Source organism: Phacochoerus africanus, chromosome 15 (assembly GCF_016906955.1).
Source record: "Phacochoerus africanus isolate WHEZ1 chromosome 15, ROS_Pafr_v1, whole genome shotgun sequence".
NCBI classification, from domain to species: Eukaryota; Metazoa; Chordata; class Mammalia; order Artiodactyla; family Suidae; genus Phacochoerus; species Phacochoerus africanus.
Window position 1 is genome coordinate 135,373,546 of NC_062558.1, and position 14,563 is coordinate 135,388,108.

The 14,563-nt window shown below is 43.8% G+C and overlaps 1 protein-coding gene across 3 annotated transcripts in view; it reads left to right on the forward strand.

The window, feature by feature from the left end:
• Positions 1-4,209: 4,209 nt before the first annotated feature.
• The window catches only part of EDRF1 (erythroid differentiation regulatory factor 1), a 43,121-nt gene continuing 32,767 nt past the window's right edge, over positions 4,210-14,563 (forward strand). For all 3 annotated transcript variants that reach the window (XM_047759862.1, XM_047759863.1, XM_047759864.1), the window contains exons 1-6: positions 4,210-4,426; positions 5,501-5,709; positions 8,624-8,690; positions 9,315-9,440; positions 11,359-11,483; positions 11,745-11,901. In XM_047759862.1, coding sequence (XP_047615818.1) covers positions 4,319-4,426; positions 5,501-5,709; positions 8,624-8,690; positions 9,315-9,440; positions 11,359-11,483; positions 11,745-11,901 — 792 coding nt within the window. In that variant the 5' untranslated portion in view covers positions 4,210-4,318. The remainder of the gene's footprint in view (positions 4,427-5,500; positions 5,710-8,623; positions 8,691-9,314; positions 9,441-11,358; positions 11,484-11,744; positions 11,902-14,563) is intronic.

A 14,563-nucleotide genomic window follows, 5' to 3' on the forward strand; every position in this document is an offset into this window, starting at 1 on the left:
ATTGCCTAAGGGCTAAAACAGTTTCCGTGGGCTGGTGCTGCGCTGGTGTTGGTAAAACAGTGATGATCAGACAGGAGCCCCTGGGGAGCTCACAGTCAGTAAGACAGGCAGATACAAACAGGTGATTTTTCTATAAAGGGGTAAGTGCAGGATAAAGCTATATACAAGTTTGGGGAACAAAGAAAGGGACCCTATAGGATAAGGAAGGGAAGCTGTCAGGAGAGACTTACTAGGGATAATACCTGAGATGGATGAGACTAGAAATAAGCCATGTGGTAAGGGAAAGGTATCCTAGGTAAAGGAAAGGCACCAGCAGACATGGACTTACGGGACAATGTACTGAAGCAGCCAACTATACGCAGTTGATTCATTCAATAAACGTTTTTTTTTGTCTTTTTGCCATTTCTTTGGGCCGCTCCCGTTCGGGCATATGGAGGTTCCCAGGCTAGGGGTCCAATCGGAGCTGTAGCCACCGGCCTACGCCAGAGCCACAGCAACGCAGGATCCGAGCCGCGTCTGCAACCTACACCACAGCTCACGGCAACGCCGGATCGTCAACCCACTGAGCAAGGGCAGGGACCGAACCCGCAACCTCATGGTTCCTAGTCGGATTCGTTAACCACTGCGCCACGACGGGAACTCCCAATAAACGTTTCTTAAGTGGTGATCCTTTTAGGCACTGGGGAAGCAGGCAAACATGTGAGAGCACTGATTGGTTACAAAATCTAGGAAAACTGCTCCTACAGGCCACAAATGATGAAGTAGAGCCTGGCGGTGAGGGCTGGGAGCTGGGGGGGGCTGGGAAGGAAGGGAAGGCAGACACTGGAAGAACATAAAAATGAATATAAATAAGTGTCTCAAAATGTGAAATTCTAGAAATAATGGTCCATGTTCTCCCACATCATATTTTAATCACATACGCTAAAAACAATAACAAACCCACAGCACATGAAGGTTTTTGAAGTGGGAAAAGAAAAAAATTATGTTCAGGAGTTCCTGTCATGGCTCAGTGGTTAACGAATCCGACTAGGAACCATGAGGTTGTGGGTTTGATCCCTGGCCTTGCTCAGTGGGTTAAGGATCCGGCATTGCCATGAGCTGTGGTGTAGGTTGCAGACGCGGCTCGGATCCTGTGTTGCTGTGGCTCTGGCATAGGCTGGCAGCTACAGCTCCTATTGGACCCCTATCCTGGGAACCTCCATATGCCACAGGAGCGGCCCTCAAAAGGCAAAAAGACAAAAAAAAAAAAATCATGTTCATTGCAGCGCTGTTTACAACAGCCAAGACATGGAAGCAACCTAAATGTCTATCAACAGAGAACTGGATAAAGAGGATGTGGTACATATATACAATGGAATATTACTCAGCCATAAAAAGGTGAAATAATGTCATTTGCAGCAATATGGATGAACATAAAAATGATCACACTAAGTGAAATAAGTCAGAGAAAGACAAATACATGAGATCACAAATAGGTGGAATCTAAGGAAAAATGATACAAAAGAACTTAAAAAGCAGAAGCAGATGCAGAGATTTTGAAACCAAACTTACAGTTACCAAAGGGAAACATGGGTGGGGGAGGGATAAATTAGGGGGGTGGGATTGACATATACACACTACTACATATAAAGTAGGTAGGCGACAAGGACCGAGTGTACAGGACAGGGTAACCTGCTCAATACTGTGTAATAACCTACATGGGAAAAGAATCTGAAAAAGGGTGGATATACGTATATGTAGAACGGGCTGACTTTGCCGTACACCTGAAACTAACAACTTTGTAAGTCAACTATACTCCAGCCAAATTAAAAAAACTGATAAGCACTTAGAGCTGGAAGAATGTATAACCTTTATGGAATTCAGAGGTGCCCAGTTTCTCCTGCCCTCGGGGATCATCGTCACTACCTAAACCTCTCTACTCCTGCCCTGGGAGAGGCCCCAGGAAACCTGGGCCCCCCTCGGATTTCCCTCCGCAAGTAGCCCCTCGGCATCTCTGGGTCCACCAGCCTTCCGCCTGCTCTCATGGACCCCTGTGCATCCGACCTCTCCTTTTCTGCACTGACTTCTCCCTCTCTCTGGCTCACTCTTCTCTGCCTTTTCCCAGGCTGTTGCCACATTTTCTCCCTAAGTACCATCCACAAAGGTTCAGGCACTTACTTCTCAAGAGGCCTGCCAAGTTTGTAAGTCCTGAGAAAAGCGTTACTGCTACCTCAGGAAATCCCCACTTATGGAGATAGAATTATATCGTAAAACCACAGAATTTTAAGATCATGAGACGCTCAATTATATATGTCTAAAAGCTTAATAAAAGGACATTTTACCATAAAATAATGCAAAATCAAAAATTTAAAACACGGAAATAAAGCTTTAAAGGATAAATTTAAAATCGCTTCCTTTTACCCCTCGGATGTTTTTATGGACATTGACACAGAGATAGATATGTTGGTAAAATACAGAACTTAGCAGAGGTTTGCTATGAATTTTTTTTAATCACCTAACATCATGCAAAATTTTATACTACAGGTACATTTAATACACATTTTACAGTACAGGTACAATTTTTGTGAGTTTTTTGTTTCTTTAGGACTGCACCTAAAAAGACAAAAGAGTTCCTACTGAAGTTCTACAGCCACAGCAATGCCAGATCCCAGCCAGGTCTGCAACCTACACCACAGCTCATAGCAACGCTGGATGCTTAACCCACTGAGCAAGGCCAGAGATTGAACATGCCTCCTTATGGATACTAGTGGAGTTCCTTACCGCTGAGCCACAGCAGGCACTCCCCTATGGGTACAAATTAAATGTTCTTGAATAATCTTGAAAAACAAGTTAATGCACAAGTTAGTGGTATTAAGTACTCAAAATAGACGTAACCGTATATCCTAATTAGATATCCTGATATCCAAATATCCCAACGTTAGATATCTGTGTTCAACTTTTTACTATAATGTAAAATAACGTGTTGCTTGCAAAAAAAAAAAGTACTGACTGCAAAGACACAAAATAATGTAAATACCAAAATAAACACGTGTCTACAAGACGTGCTATTAAATTGCTGGTAAATGCAGTTTGTAAAAATGTTTTGTTACATTTGAAAACAATTTGAGTTTGCTGTCACAAGCACTTCCAAATATGAATATAACTAGTAGTTATCAAAGCTTAATGTCTATTACAAATCGAGATAGTCAAATAACTGCAAAGGCAAAATTAATTTTAAAAAATCCTCAATATTTTACAGCAAAACAAAACAGGCATTTTTATAATGGATGTGATGGCATTTAACTAAGCTTGGCCTGATCTTGGCTGTGAGCTCAGAGAATAAGAGCGCCTAGTACCTTCAAAGCTTTAAACCGTCCTTGGCTGTTTTTCTACCTCTTCGCTACTCAAAACACTGGCATCATATCCTAGGGAATCTAGGAATCTCAGGCCCCTCCCAGACTAACTGAAACAGAATCTTCAGGTCACCTGGATCCCCAGCCTTTTCCCGAGCACTTTAAGGCTTGAGAAATCCCTGGATCAATGGAATGCCTTTTGCTAGTTCCCATGGGGGCCTGACAAACGGCGGGAGCACTTCCGTAGACGCTCCGCGAGTCACTAAGCGGCAAATTGCACCTTCGGTGGTGCCACCCCCTCTGAAATCCAGCCCTTCAGCAAAGGCGGCGGGCCTCCTCTGCGCCGCTCTCTCCACGGAGCCCCGGCGCCCTCGCACCCGGGACCGCGAGGCCCCCCGCACGCATTGTGATGCGCGGACAGGACTCCGAGTCCGGGTGAGCTGGAGTCTTGACCGCCATCACCTGGGCCTGTCTTCCCTTCCTGGGCCTGTGAGCCCGTTTGTAAACGAAGGGGACGCTGAAAGCTGGAGGGACGAGCGCTAGGACTTAACTACTTTAAAAAACGGGAGCCGCGGGTTACACCTACGGGGGCTTTTCCCCCGCCTACACAGGGAGAACCTCCGCGGCGCCGCCGCGGCCTCGCGCCCAGGGCCGCAGAACTGTTTGCCAACAAAGACCAGCGTGCAAGGGGTGGAGCCTGAGCGTCAGATCACGCGGGAGGCAGTTCCCCGAAGACTCTGACAGACGCAGGCGCACTACAGTTCCCGCGCCCGCCGCGAAGGTGGGCTCTACCGGAGGAGGCCGGGCCGGGCCTCAGGCACAAAGATCGCGAGATTTGAATACGTCAGCACCACCTCTTCCTGTCAGAGGCCGGAAGTGCAGGGTGTCTCCGGCGCTTGCTTTACGGTGCTGCCGCGCCGCCGGGCCGCGGAACGTGCTGGGGCTTCTCGGCTTGAGCTTTGCCTCGCCTGCCCCGGACGGAGGTGATGGGGGACTCTAAGGAGGCCGGGGCTGAGGCTCCGCCGATTGGGGCCACTGCTCGGGAAGGGCTCAGCCTCCTGTCCCAAGGAGAGACGGAGGAACCTTCTGCACAGGTGAGTCTGCCGCGGGGCGGGGCGGGACCTGCAGGGCTCGGGGGCTGCGGGCCGCTCGGCCGGGGAGGGATGTCACGGTTCCCAGCGGCTCCTGGAGCCTTTTCCACCCCTCCCGGACGGCCCCCCAAACGGAGTGGAAGTCCGAGTGCTTGTCGACAATTATTTAGGCATTTACTTGCAAGTCATTCGTGTCAGAAGCAGTCCTGGCTTCTCACTCGGTGGTAACCGACGGGTGAGTTAGACACGATCTCTGCTGTCAGGGAGCGCGTATGTAAATATGTGGTTCCAAGATTGGCAGACTTGCAAGCTGGAGGGAGAAGAGAGCGCGCTGACCGAGACTGAGCTACTGTTTGAAGTGTGCGGAGTGTTGGCCAGGCCACAAAGGGACAGCGTGAAAGAAGGTTGGAAGAGATACCTCAGACCCTGAGCTTTCTTGGGGGTGTGCAAGTGAAATCTGTGTCGTTTCCCCAGTGATTTGCTATGAAGTTAGACGTTCAGAGTATTTGTGCAATAAACTAATCAGGTATTAAACTCTTACTTAGAAACAGAAAAGGCCCAGCTATCTTACTGCAAGCTACTTTCCAAATGATGTATGTTATTGAAATTAAAATGCATGTTTAATAAATGTGGCATTTTGTTAACATGCTACTATTGACTCCTTGGATTCTGTCTCTACACTTTCTATGAATCAGTTTTAAAAGTTAGTGTGAGAAAATGTATACATGTATGTGTGCCTGGGTCACCTTGCTGTGCAGTAGGAAATTGACAGAATACTGCAAACCAGCTGTAATGGAAAAAATAAAAATCATTTAGAAAATAAAGTGAGGTTGGTTGGCCTGCTTTTGCTAGATCGTAACCATGGTCATCGCACTCCTTGACTCATCTTTTTTCTTTGAAATGATGTGAAGAAGAGCAAAGTAAACCGTACAGTTTATGCTCACGCTTATTAAGTGCTCTTCGTGGTAGCGGCCTGTGTTCTTAGCAGCCTGATGTGGTGTCTGGTTTTCTTTTTATAAAGATGGGGTTTTCATTCTTAGTGGTGTTGATTCAAGTTCCACGTCATATGTTAATCAGGGATCAGCTTTATTTCTCGGCGGCAATGAAGTGAAGAGCCGAGCGGTGGTGAAGTACTCCTCTGCCCCGCCTCGGACGGCGTTTGCGCGCCTGGAAGAGAAGACAGACTTGAAACTCCCACCTGCCAACTGGCTCCGAGAGAGTGCCAAACTCGGACCAGCAGGAACTACCATTCTTGGCAATAGTAAGAAAAGCAAGCCATTTTCAAGGTAAATATTAATTGATGGCATTTTCACCTGTCCCTCAAACCTCCCCCTTAAAACTCTTTATACCTGCTCTTCAGTTTAATTCGTAATGCCCATCAACTGGCCAAGATTTAGCTTTAGAAAAAGGTCATGTTTGACTTTGAAAGTCCTCCCCCCATAACAGGATTCTATCATAACATGAAGATAACAGTTGCATGTTTATTTCAAGTCTATGTGGTGTTATTAATTAACAAGATGAGTTTTGACCACGAAAATTCAATCAGCTGTTTTAATTTTAGCCAATTTGCATGCCTTTTGGTTATAGAGAATTAGGGTGGCACGTGACAAGGAAAACCCTTAATGCTGCCTAATCTGCCCTGTGGATTTTTTTCTTTGGCCACAGCTGCAGCATATGGAAGTTCCTGGACCAGGGATAGAAATCAGGCCGCAGCTGTGGCAATGCAGGATCCTTAACCCTCTGCACTGGGTTGAGGTATCAAACTCATGCGTTAGCCAGGACCTTACCCTGCTGCGCCACAGTGGGAACTCCCTGTCCCGTGGAATTTTTCATTTAAATGGTGGCGGATCCTCTGGGCTGTTAAATGACATAAACCCTTGACTTTGACACTTGCTGGAAATTCTGCTGGTGGTATTTAAAGTTGAGAGAGTGGCCTCACCTTTACAGAGAAAAGTGTACGGATGTGCATTTAATTTAATTAATAATTAATAGTAGATCTTTTAATGGGTCAGGTTTTCTTTTTTCCTCTCAGTGATTGAACCTAAAATATTTCCTTATGATGTATAGTGAGAGCCATAAATGCCCTAATACCTTAGGTGCCGGTGATTTGCATATTACCCTAATGCCTTAGAAGGTAAAAGTTACATTTGTAAAATATTGTTTGTAACAATTTTCATAGTAGGAAAAATTGGAAATAGTCCACATATCTTCTCTTAAAAGAGTGGCTTAACAAATTATATATCAACAGAATTAAACGTTATGAAATGATTGAAAGTTATGAAAATGATTGAAATGATAGTTGTACTGACTGTACAGACACTGTGATGAGTACTTAATGTGTTTATCTCACTTAATTTTCACAACACCCTTTGAGTTTGTACTGTTGACTAACTTTTCACGTAGAAAACTGAGGCTTAGGAAGTTCTGGCCCAGCAGAAGCGAATCTGACTAGTTATCCATGAGGACGTAAGTTCGATCTCTGGCCTTGCTCAGTGGATCAAGGATCTGGCGTTGATGTGAGGTTGAAGACATGGCTCAGATCTGGTGTGGCTGTGGCTGTCACGTAGGCCATCAGCTCCAGCTCCAGTATGACCTGTAACCTGGGACCCCCCCCCCGCCCCGTTTACTGCGAGCGCGGCCCTAAAAAGACAAAGAAAAAGAAGACCGAAGCTTAGAAAGGTGAAGTGACTTGCTAGACCCCATGGCAGATCATCCTCATGCTTCGTGAGGCAGTCCTAAGTGTCCTGACTTTGCCACCTGCTCACTGGAAAATGGTGCCGCTAACTGCTTTTTGGGCTTGCAGGTTGTAGATGTGCCACACGTGCTACCTGGCACAAGTTAGCTGTCATTACCTTTTTTCTCCTGGTTGAGTGGGTATCACGTGCATTTTTTTCCTCATCTATTTTTGAACAGGGTAGCGGTGTATATCACTGGGGACACAGTCCCAGAGGCCGAACTCCCAATTCATATTTCTTTTTTTTTTTCTTTTTGCTATTTCTTGGGCCACTCCCGCGGCATATGGAGGTTCCCAGGCTAGGGGTCAAATCAGAGCTGTAGCCACCGGCCTACGCCAGAGCCATAGCAACGCGGGATCCGAGCCGCGTCTGCAACCTACACCACAGCTCACGGCAACACCGGATCGTCAACCCACTGAGCAAGGGCAGGGACCGAACCCGCAACCTCATGGTTCCTAGTCGGATTCGTTAACCACTGCGCCACGACAGGAACTCCCAGTTCATATTTCTGTTGGCATTTTTCTCATCTTCTCACCTAAAGAGAGTAGTGTCTCGAACTGATTGTTTTCTATTGGATATATTTTAGATTTCATGACTGCAAAAATAAAAATAGTTTTTCATTGTTTTTATTCTAAATTTTCTGTTAATTGCTTCTAATAATTACTGTATTTTATCAAATCCAAGATGCCATTGATTTTAAGTCACCCCATTATTGTAATTTTTTTTTGCTTTTTTTTTTTTTAAAGGGCTGCACCTGAGACATATGGAGGTTCCCAGGCTCGAGGTCGTATTGGAGGTGCAGACGCCGGCCTACACCACAGCCACAGCAACACCAGATCCGAGGTACATCTGTGACCTACACCACAGCTCATGGCAATGCCAGATACTTGACCCGCTGATCAAGGCCAGGGATCGAACCCACTACCTCATGGTTCCCAGTTGGATTCATTTCCACTGCACCACAATGGGAACTCCTAATTTTATTTTTTTATTTCTTATTGAAGTACAGTTGACTTACAGTGTTATGTTAATTTCTGCTGTACATAAATGTGACTCAAGTTATATATATGTGTACATATATATATATTTTCATATTCTTTTCCATTATGGCTTATTACAGGATATTGACTGTAGTTCCTGTACTGCATAGTAGGTCCTTGTTGTTTATCCATTCTCTGTATAGTAGTTTGCCTCTGCGAATCCCAGACTTCCAATCCACGCCCCCCACCTCCCTCCCCCCCTGGCAACCACAAGTCTGCTTTCCGTGTCTGTGAAGTCACCTCATTATTTTATGTACCACTCAGAAGGAAAAAGTAGCCACCTCTAATGGTTTTAGGCATACTGATTCAGAGATGCTAGAATGTGGAAAACATGTTTCCTAGAAGTAATAAAATACAGTGTCCTATTATGAATAATACCTGCACCCCCTAAACATGGTTTTCGTGGCCTTTGTTTTCTCTGGTAGCTTCGGGATGGCGTACGACTTCATTGACTCAGTGGGAAACGACGTGGATGTTGTCTCTGACTCTGAAGTAAGCGTTGTTGCACAAGGCCTTGGAATGTTTTTTGCTGGGGGTCTATAGCATGTTATGTTCTTCAGTCTTGAAAAATTAGTGATGAAGGCACAACTGTCTGATTATCGTAACACTGTTCACTGCATCTTTCCTCAAAGAGGAGGGAGCAGCCCGCTCGATACTGGTAGCAGTAGCGTCAATATTGATGGCTGTATTTTAATAACAGCAGTTTTGGCGGTAGCCGTTATCATGTTGAGTTATAGAATGCTGCTAATCGAGAGTTAGAAACAGTACCTCTAGTAAAATCTGTTGATCCTTAGTGGATCGGTTTTATCTTAGACGTTAAAAGCCTGAGTCAGTGCAACAGTGCGACCTGTACATACCTTATGAAATTCCATTGTGTGAAAATAAATCTTTGTCATTTATATCAACACAGGGTGACCTGTAAAGTGTAGGTGATTCCAGCTCTAAAGCTCTGTCCTCTATGTGTTTGTAGGCAGCTCTTTCTGTAAGTCTTCGTGTATGACCTTAAGGAAATAAGCTTTGTTATGCTTTAAAATTGAATGAAGTTAAAATGTGAAAGATGCCCAGTCACACTAAGAAGACCTTTCTAAATTGTCTTTCCTCTTAATTTTTTTTAAGAACATAAAAAAGCTCCTGAAGATTCCCTACAGCAAATCCCACGTCAGCATGGCAGTGCACCGCATCGGGAGGACCCTCTTACTAGACGAGTTAGACATTCAGGAACTGTTTATGAGGTCGTCTCAGGTAATACGTAGACAATAACAAGAAAAGCACAATTTTAACAACCCAAGGGCGCCAGAAATGGGATTTTGTTTCAGAGAAAGGCCAAAGTGGAAATATAATTGAGTACTTCAACCAGGAAATGAAAAGTTTCACTGAAGATTAAAAAACTTTAATTAGAAAAAGATGAGGAGTTCCTGTCGTGGCGCAGTGGTTAACGAATCCAACTAGGAACCATGAGGTTGCGGGTTCAATCCCTGGCCTTGCTCAGTGGGTGAAGGATCTGGCGTCTCCGTGAGCTGTGGTGTAGGTCGCAGACGCAGCTCGGATCCCGCGTTGCTGTGGCTCTGGCGTAGGCTGGCAGCTACAGCTCCGATTCGACCCCTAGCCTGGGAACCTCCATATACTGCGGGAGCGGCCCAAGAGGTGACAAAAATACAAAAAAAAGAAAAAGATGAGTTCCTGCTGTGGTGCAGTGGGTTAAGAATCTGCAGCAGCTCAGGTCAGTCCCCGGTCTGTGAATCTGTGAATTGAGAATCTGGCATGGGTCACAGCTGTGGCTTGGATTTGGTTCCTGGCCTGGGAACGTCCATATGCCATGGGTGTGGCCATAGAAGAGGAGAGAAGAGGTGCGTGGGTGGAGAAAGAGTAGAAAAGATAACCAGGAAGAAACTATTGATACCAACAGCCAGGATTCTGCTGAGGAAAAGGGTGAAAGGAATGAAGAAAGTTGTGAAAAATCCGAAATTTAAGGAACGAGTTAAATTTTTAAAAAATCCTTTGATGTTTCCATTAAAGAGATTATCACTGAAGGAGTTCCCTTGTAGCCTAGTGTTTAAGGACCTGGTGTTGTCACTACTGTGGCTTAGGTTCCATCCCTGGGTGGGGAGCTTCTGCATGCTGAGAGTGGCCAAAAATAAAGAAATTATTGTGAAATGTGGAAAGAGAGGTGGAAAATGTTAAAAAGTTATTCCTACGAATACATAGTTATTAGAATTAATTGGTCCTCTGAAAGCAGAGATTCTCAAACTGTGTTGGTAAATGACTGTTCCCCCCCCCCCATGTGCTAAGGATGGATATTTTGTTTGTTTTTTGCTTCTGAGGGCCACACCTGCTGCATGTGGAGGTTTCCAGGGTAGGGGTCGAATCGGAGCCGTAGCTTCTGGCCTACAACCACAGCCACAGCAAAGCGGGATCTGAGCCGAGTCTGAAGCCTACACCACAGCTCACGGCAACACCAGATCCTTAACCCACTGAGCGAGGCCATAGATCGAACCCAGAGATCAAACCCGAAACCTTATGGTTTCTAGTCGGATTCATTTCCTCTGAGCCATGACGGAACTCCAAGGATGGATACTTTTTAAAGATAAAATAATGTTGCAGTTTCTTAAAGTTTATCTACATTTCCGTATTTATTTTGCCATTGCAAATAGTTTATGGTTGTAAATGGTTGATGGTCTTGAGACTTTCATAGGCTACTCTGTAAAGAATATTCCTGCTGTGCTTTGATAAAGGAAAATAAGTGATTTAAATGGACATTTAAAATAAATGTTTTGCCCTTTGAAAAGACCACAGATCAGTTAGGTCTACATGTGTTAGCCACTGGGCAAGGCCTTGAGAATCACAGTCCTTGCTTCCTAGCACCTTATGAGTTTGGACTTACAAACACATTGAGCTAATTTCAGTACAGTGTGCATAGTAGGACTTATTCCAGGCCCTGAGGAACATGTTATGGGGGAGGTTGCCTCTTCTAGTGGCTGAAAGAGAGGAGGAGGAGAGGGAGAGTTCCTAAAAGAGGAATAGGAGTTGAATCTAGGAAGGTCATTGTTTTGTGATTATGTGTTTATGAAACAGTATTTTAAAAATAGCAAGTATTTCCTATTAGCAATAGGAAAACAAATTGTTTTGACTGCAAGTTCTGTTTATCAATTATGTGATTCAGACTGGTGATTGGACGTGGTTAAAAGAATTTTATCAAAGACTTATTGATCAGAAGTGGCAGAGGAAGAAGAAAAGCAAAGAACACTGGTATCAGAAGGCTATTCTTTCCAAGTTTTTATATTACAGGTACTTGTCTACTTGTTTAAAAGGACAGATGAAATTCTGATCTTTAATTTCAAGTCAATAAAAGTAATTTAAGTTTTGCCACTGTAATTGTTGATATTTGTCCTATATTCCTTTTTTTCTCGTGACATTACTTTTTTATTTCCTGTATTCCCTTTGTAATATTTATGCTTGATGATAGAATCTAGTCTTTAAAAACGGGTGGACCGTCATGGAACGTTAACTGTAATAACAGCGTGATGTTTTTTATTTCTATTTGGCCAGTATCAATGGAGACGGAGCTGCTCAGCCTGTGCCATCCGCTGCCGAACAGCAGGAGTCGTCCAGTTCTGACCAGACAAACGATTCGGATGGGGCTTCGTGGCCGGCCCCCTTTGAAATGCCATCTTCAGTCTCTGAAGATCCCAGTGCTTCCAGTCAGGTTAGTTAGTACTTAGGTGCTAATTCAGCAAGCGCGTTAAAGAAGACGAAACCAGTTGTCTTATTAATAAAAATAGATGAGTGGGAGCAAAAATATTAGTTTATGCCCTCACAATTACAAAAAATAGGTTTTTTTTCCCTTTTCAATATGGGATTTACAAGGGGTATTACGAATGGCTAAAGCAGATTTTATTTTGTTTATTTACTTTGTCTTTTTTTTTTTTTGGTCTTTTTGCCATTTCTTGGGCCGCTCCTGTGGCACATGGAGGTTCGCAGGCTAGGGGTTGGATCTGAGCTACATCCACTGGCCTACGCCACAGCCATACCAGTGCCAAATCTGAGCAGCCTCTGTGACCTACACCACAGCTCACAGCAACGCTGGATCCTTAACCGACTGAGCAAGGCCAGGGATCAAACCTGCATCCTCATGGATGCTAGTCACATTCATTTCCTCTGAGCCACGATAGGAACTCGGAAAGCAGATTTTGTAAATTAAATAATTCAAGACATTTATAGATTTTTACCATGTTTAAAATAGCTTATGAAGAGTTCTTGCTTTGCTGTAGCAGGTTAGGATCTAGCATTGTCTGTGTGGCAGCTTGGGTTTGATTCTCAGCCTGGATCAGTGGGTTAAGGATCTGGTGTTGCCTCAGCTGTGGCTCTGATTCTGTCCCTGGCCTGGGAACTTCCATATGCCACAGATGCGGCCAAAAAAAAAAAAGCTTATCAGTATGTTTATCAATACTAATTATCTCCTTAAAGTCATAGGAAATACAGTATATTTAAACTGTTGAAATACAAAAATGCCTGCCAGATCTGCCAGATATGGAGACTCACAGACTTGTTGTAATTTAAATATTGACCTTCTACTTAACTTTTAGTCAGATTGTTAGGCCTAAAATAGCTCTGAAGATTTTCTAGGTCAAGTTGCTAAGATTTAACCTACAGTAACGTTATAAAGTTTTCAGAAAGGAAGAGAGCGTAGACTGTGTTACCTGTTTTGTTTCTTATATTCTTGGTTTCTTAATGTTTGTTTCTGTCCTTATCGGGTCTATCAAAGAATAAAATAACTCCATAGATATAAGTTGTGCATGTTTATTTTCAGGAAAGTATATTGATAAACTCAAGGAAAGTAAAAATAAGATCTTTAACTTAGTAAATTGTGTTTTTTTTCTCTTGTTCTGTGTTCTTACACACTGACTATTATTTGTCCACATTTTCTGTCCTCATAAATTACAGGGTTATAGGTGGTGAATACATTTCATTGGATTTTCGCTTTAGTAGATTTTTGGTTAGAGATGCCTCATTCAACTATGTAGCGAGCTTGAATTTTCCCCAAAGTTGGGAAAACGGAAAGGAAGAGGAAGGGAGCAGTTAGCGTGCAGGTCTGCGTGGGGGTAACTGTAGGAGGTGGGGTGCTCGTCAGCGAGAAGGGACCCGGTGCCGGCTGCCAGCAGGGTCCCAGGTCGTGACTTGGGTTGTGGTTATGTAGGTAATTTTTTTTCTAATTAGCCATCATACTGTGTTCTTCATTATTTGTTTTATGCACTTTCCTGTATGTAATTTTATTTCACTAAAGGAGTTTTGGAAAATGATTTCCTTTTCCTTGACTTCAAAACACAGACATTGTAAAAAGACCACATAATAGAAATACTGGTCTTCTGCCATCCATCCCCTTTATCAGCCTTATCATTCAGTCCTTACTTTAAGGGTCATTCTGAAAAACCTCGGAGTTTTTTGAGAAGCTGTAGACGTTGACGTGGAGGAAGTGAACTGGCATCTATTTAATGCCTCCTGTGCCATGTGCTTTATGCCTTGTTGGTGTGTAAATCTTTTTCCTCCGTGAAGCTGCGTATGTATTGTTTTGATGGGATCATTTTACAAGTAAGTCAACAAAGCTCATAAAAAGTAGATGTTTGTCTGTGGTCCCACAGCCAGTGAAGTTCAAGCCAGGGTTAAACCCTGCTCTGACTTCAGAGGCCTGTTCTCCCAGCAGTATTCCACTGTGTCCATGTATTTCCCACACTTATAAGGCCCTCGAAGCAGTCAGGTTGTCTTGGCAATGGCGCATTCCTAAGCAGAGCTACCCTGCCTAAAAACAATCTTTTACAGAATGTTTTTGTAACATGTATAAATCTTTAAATTCCAACATTTAGAGATTTATTTTTGCCTGTAAGCTAGCACCTCACGAATTCTTGCTCCCTAAAGTGGCGCGTTTGAGGCTTGTGTTAAGCAATAATAGAGTTTAAATAGGTGTCTGTGGTATGGTCCTGGAGCCAGACCCTCACCGAAAACATCGTAACCTCAACCCAAACTCCCACTAAAGCAACTGCTTGGTAATTACAATTTTGAGAGTTGGACCATAGGTTGATGACTTGACTCTATAAACAAACAGTGTAATAAATGTTTGAAATCCTTTAAGGACTCTCTGAGAAGACAAGACCCAGCAAAAGCGCTGCAGTTTCCCCTCCATGCCTGCAGTCATAAAGACTCACTTTTCAGGCAGGTGCTAAGCCTGTTGGCACACAAATAGGAATAAGCAGCTCACACACATGCTCACGTGTATACGCATTTGCATGCTCATCTTGGTTTAAAGTAATGCTTTTTTTTTTTTTTTTTTTTTTTGCCATTTCTTGGGCCACTCTCGCGGCACATGGAGGTTC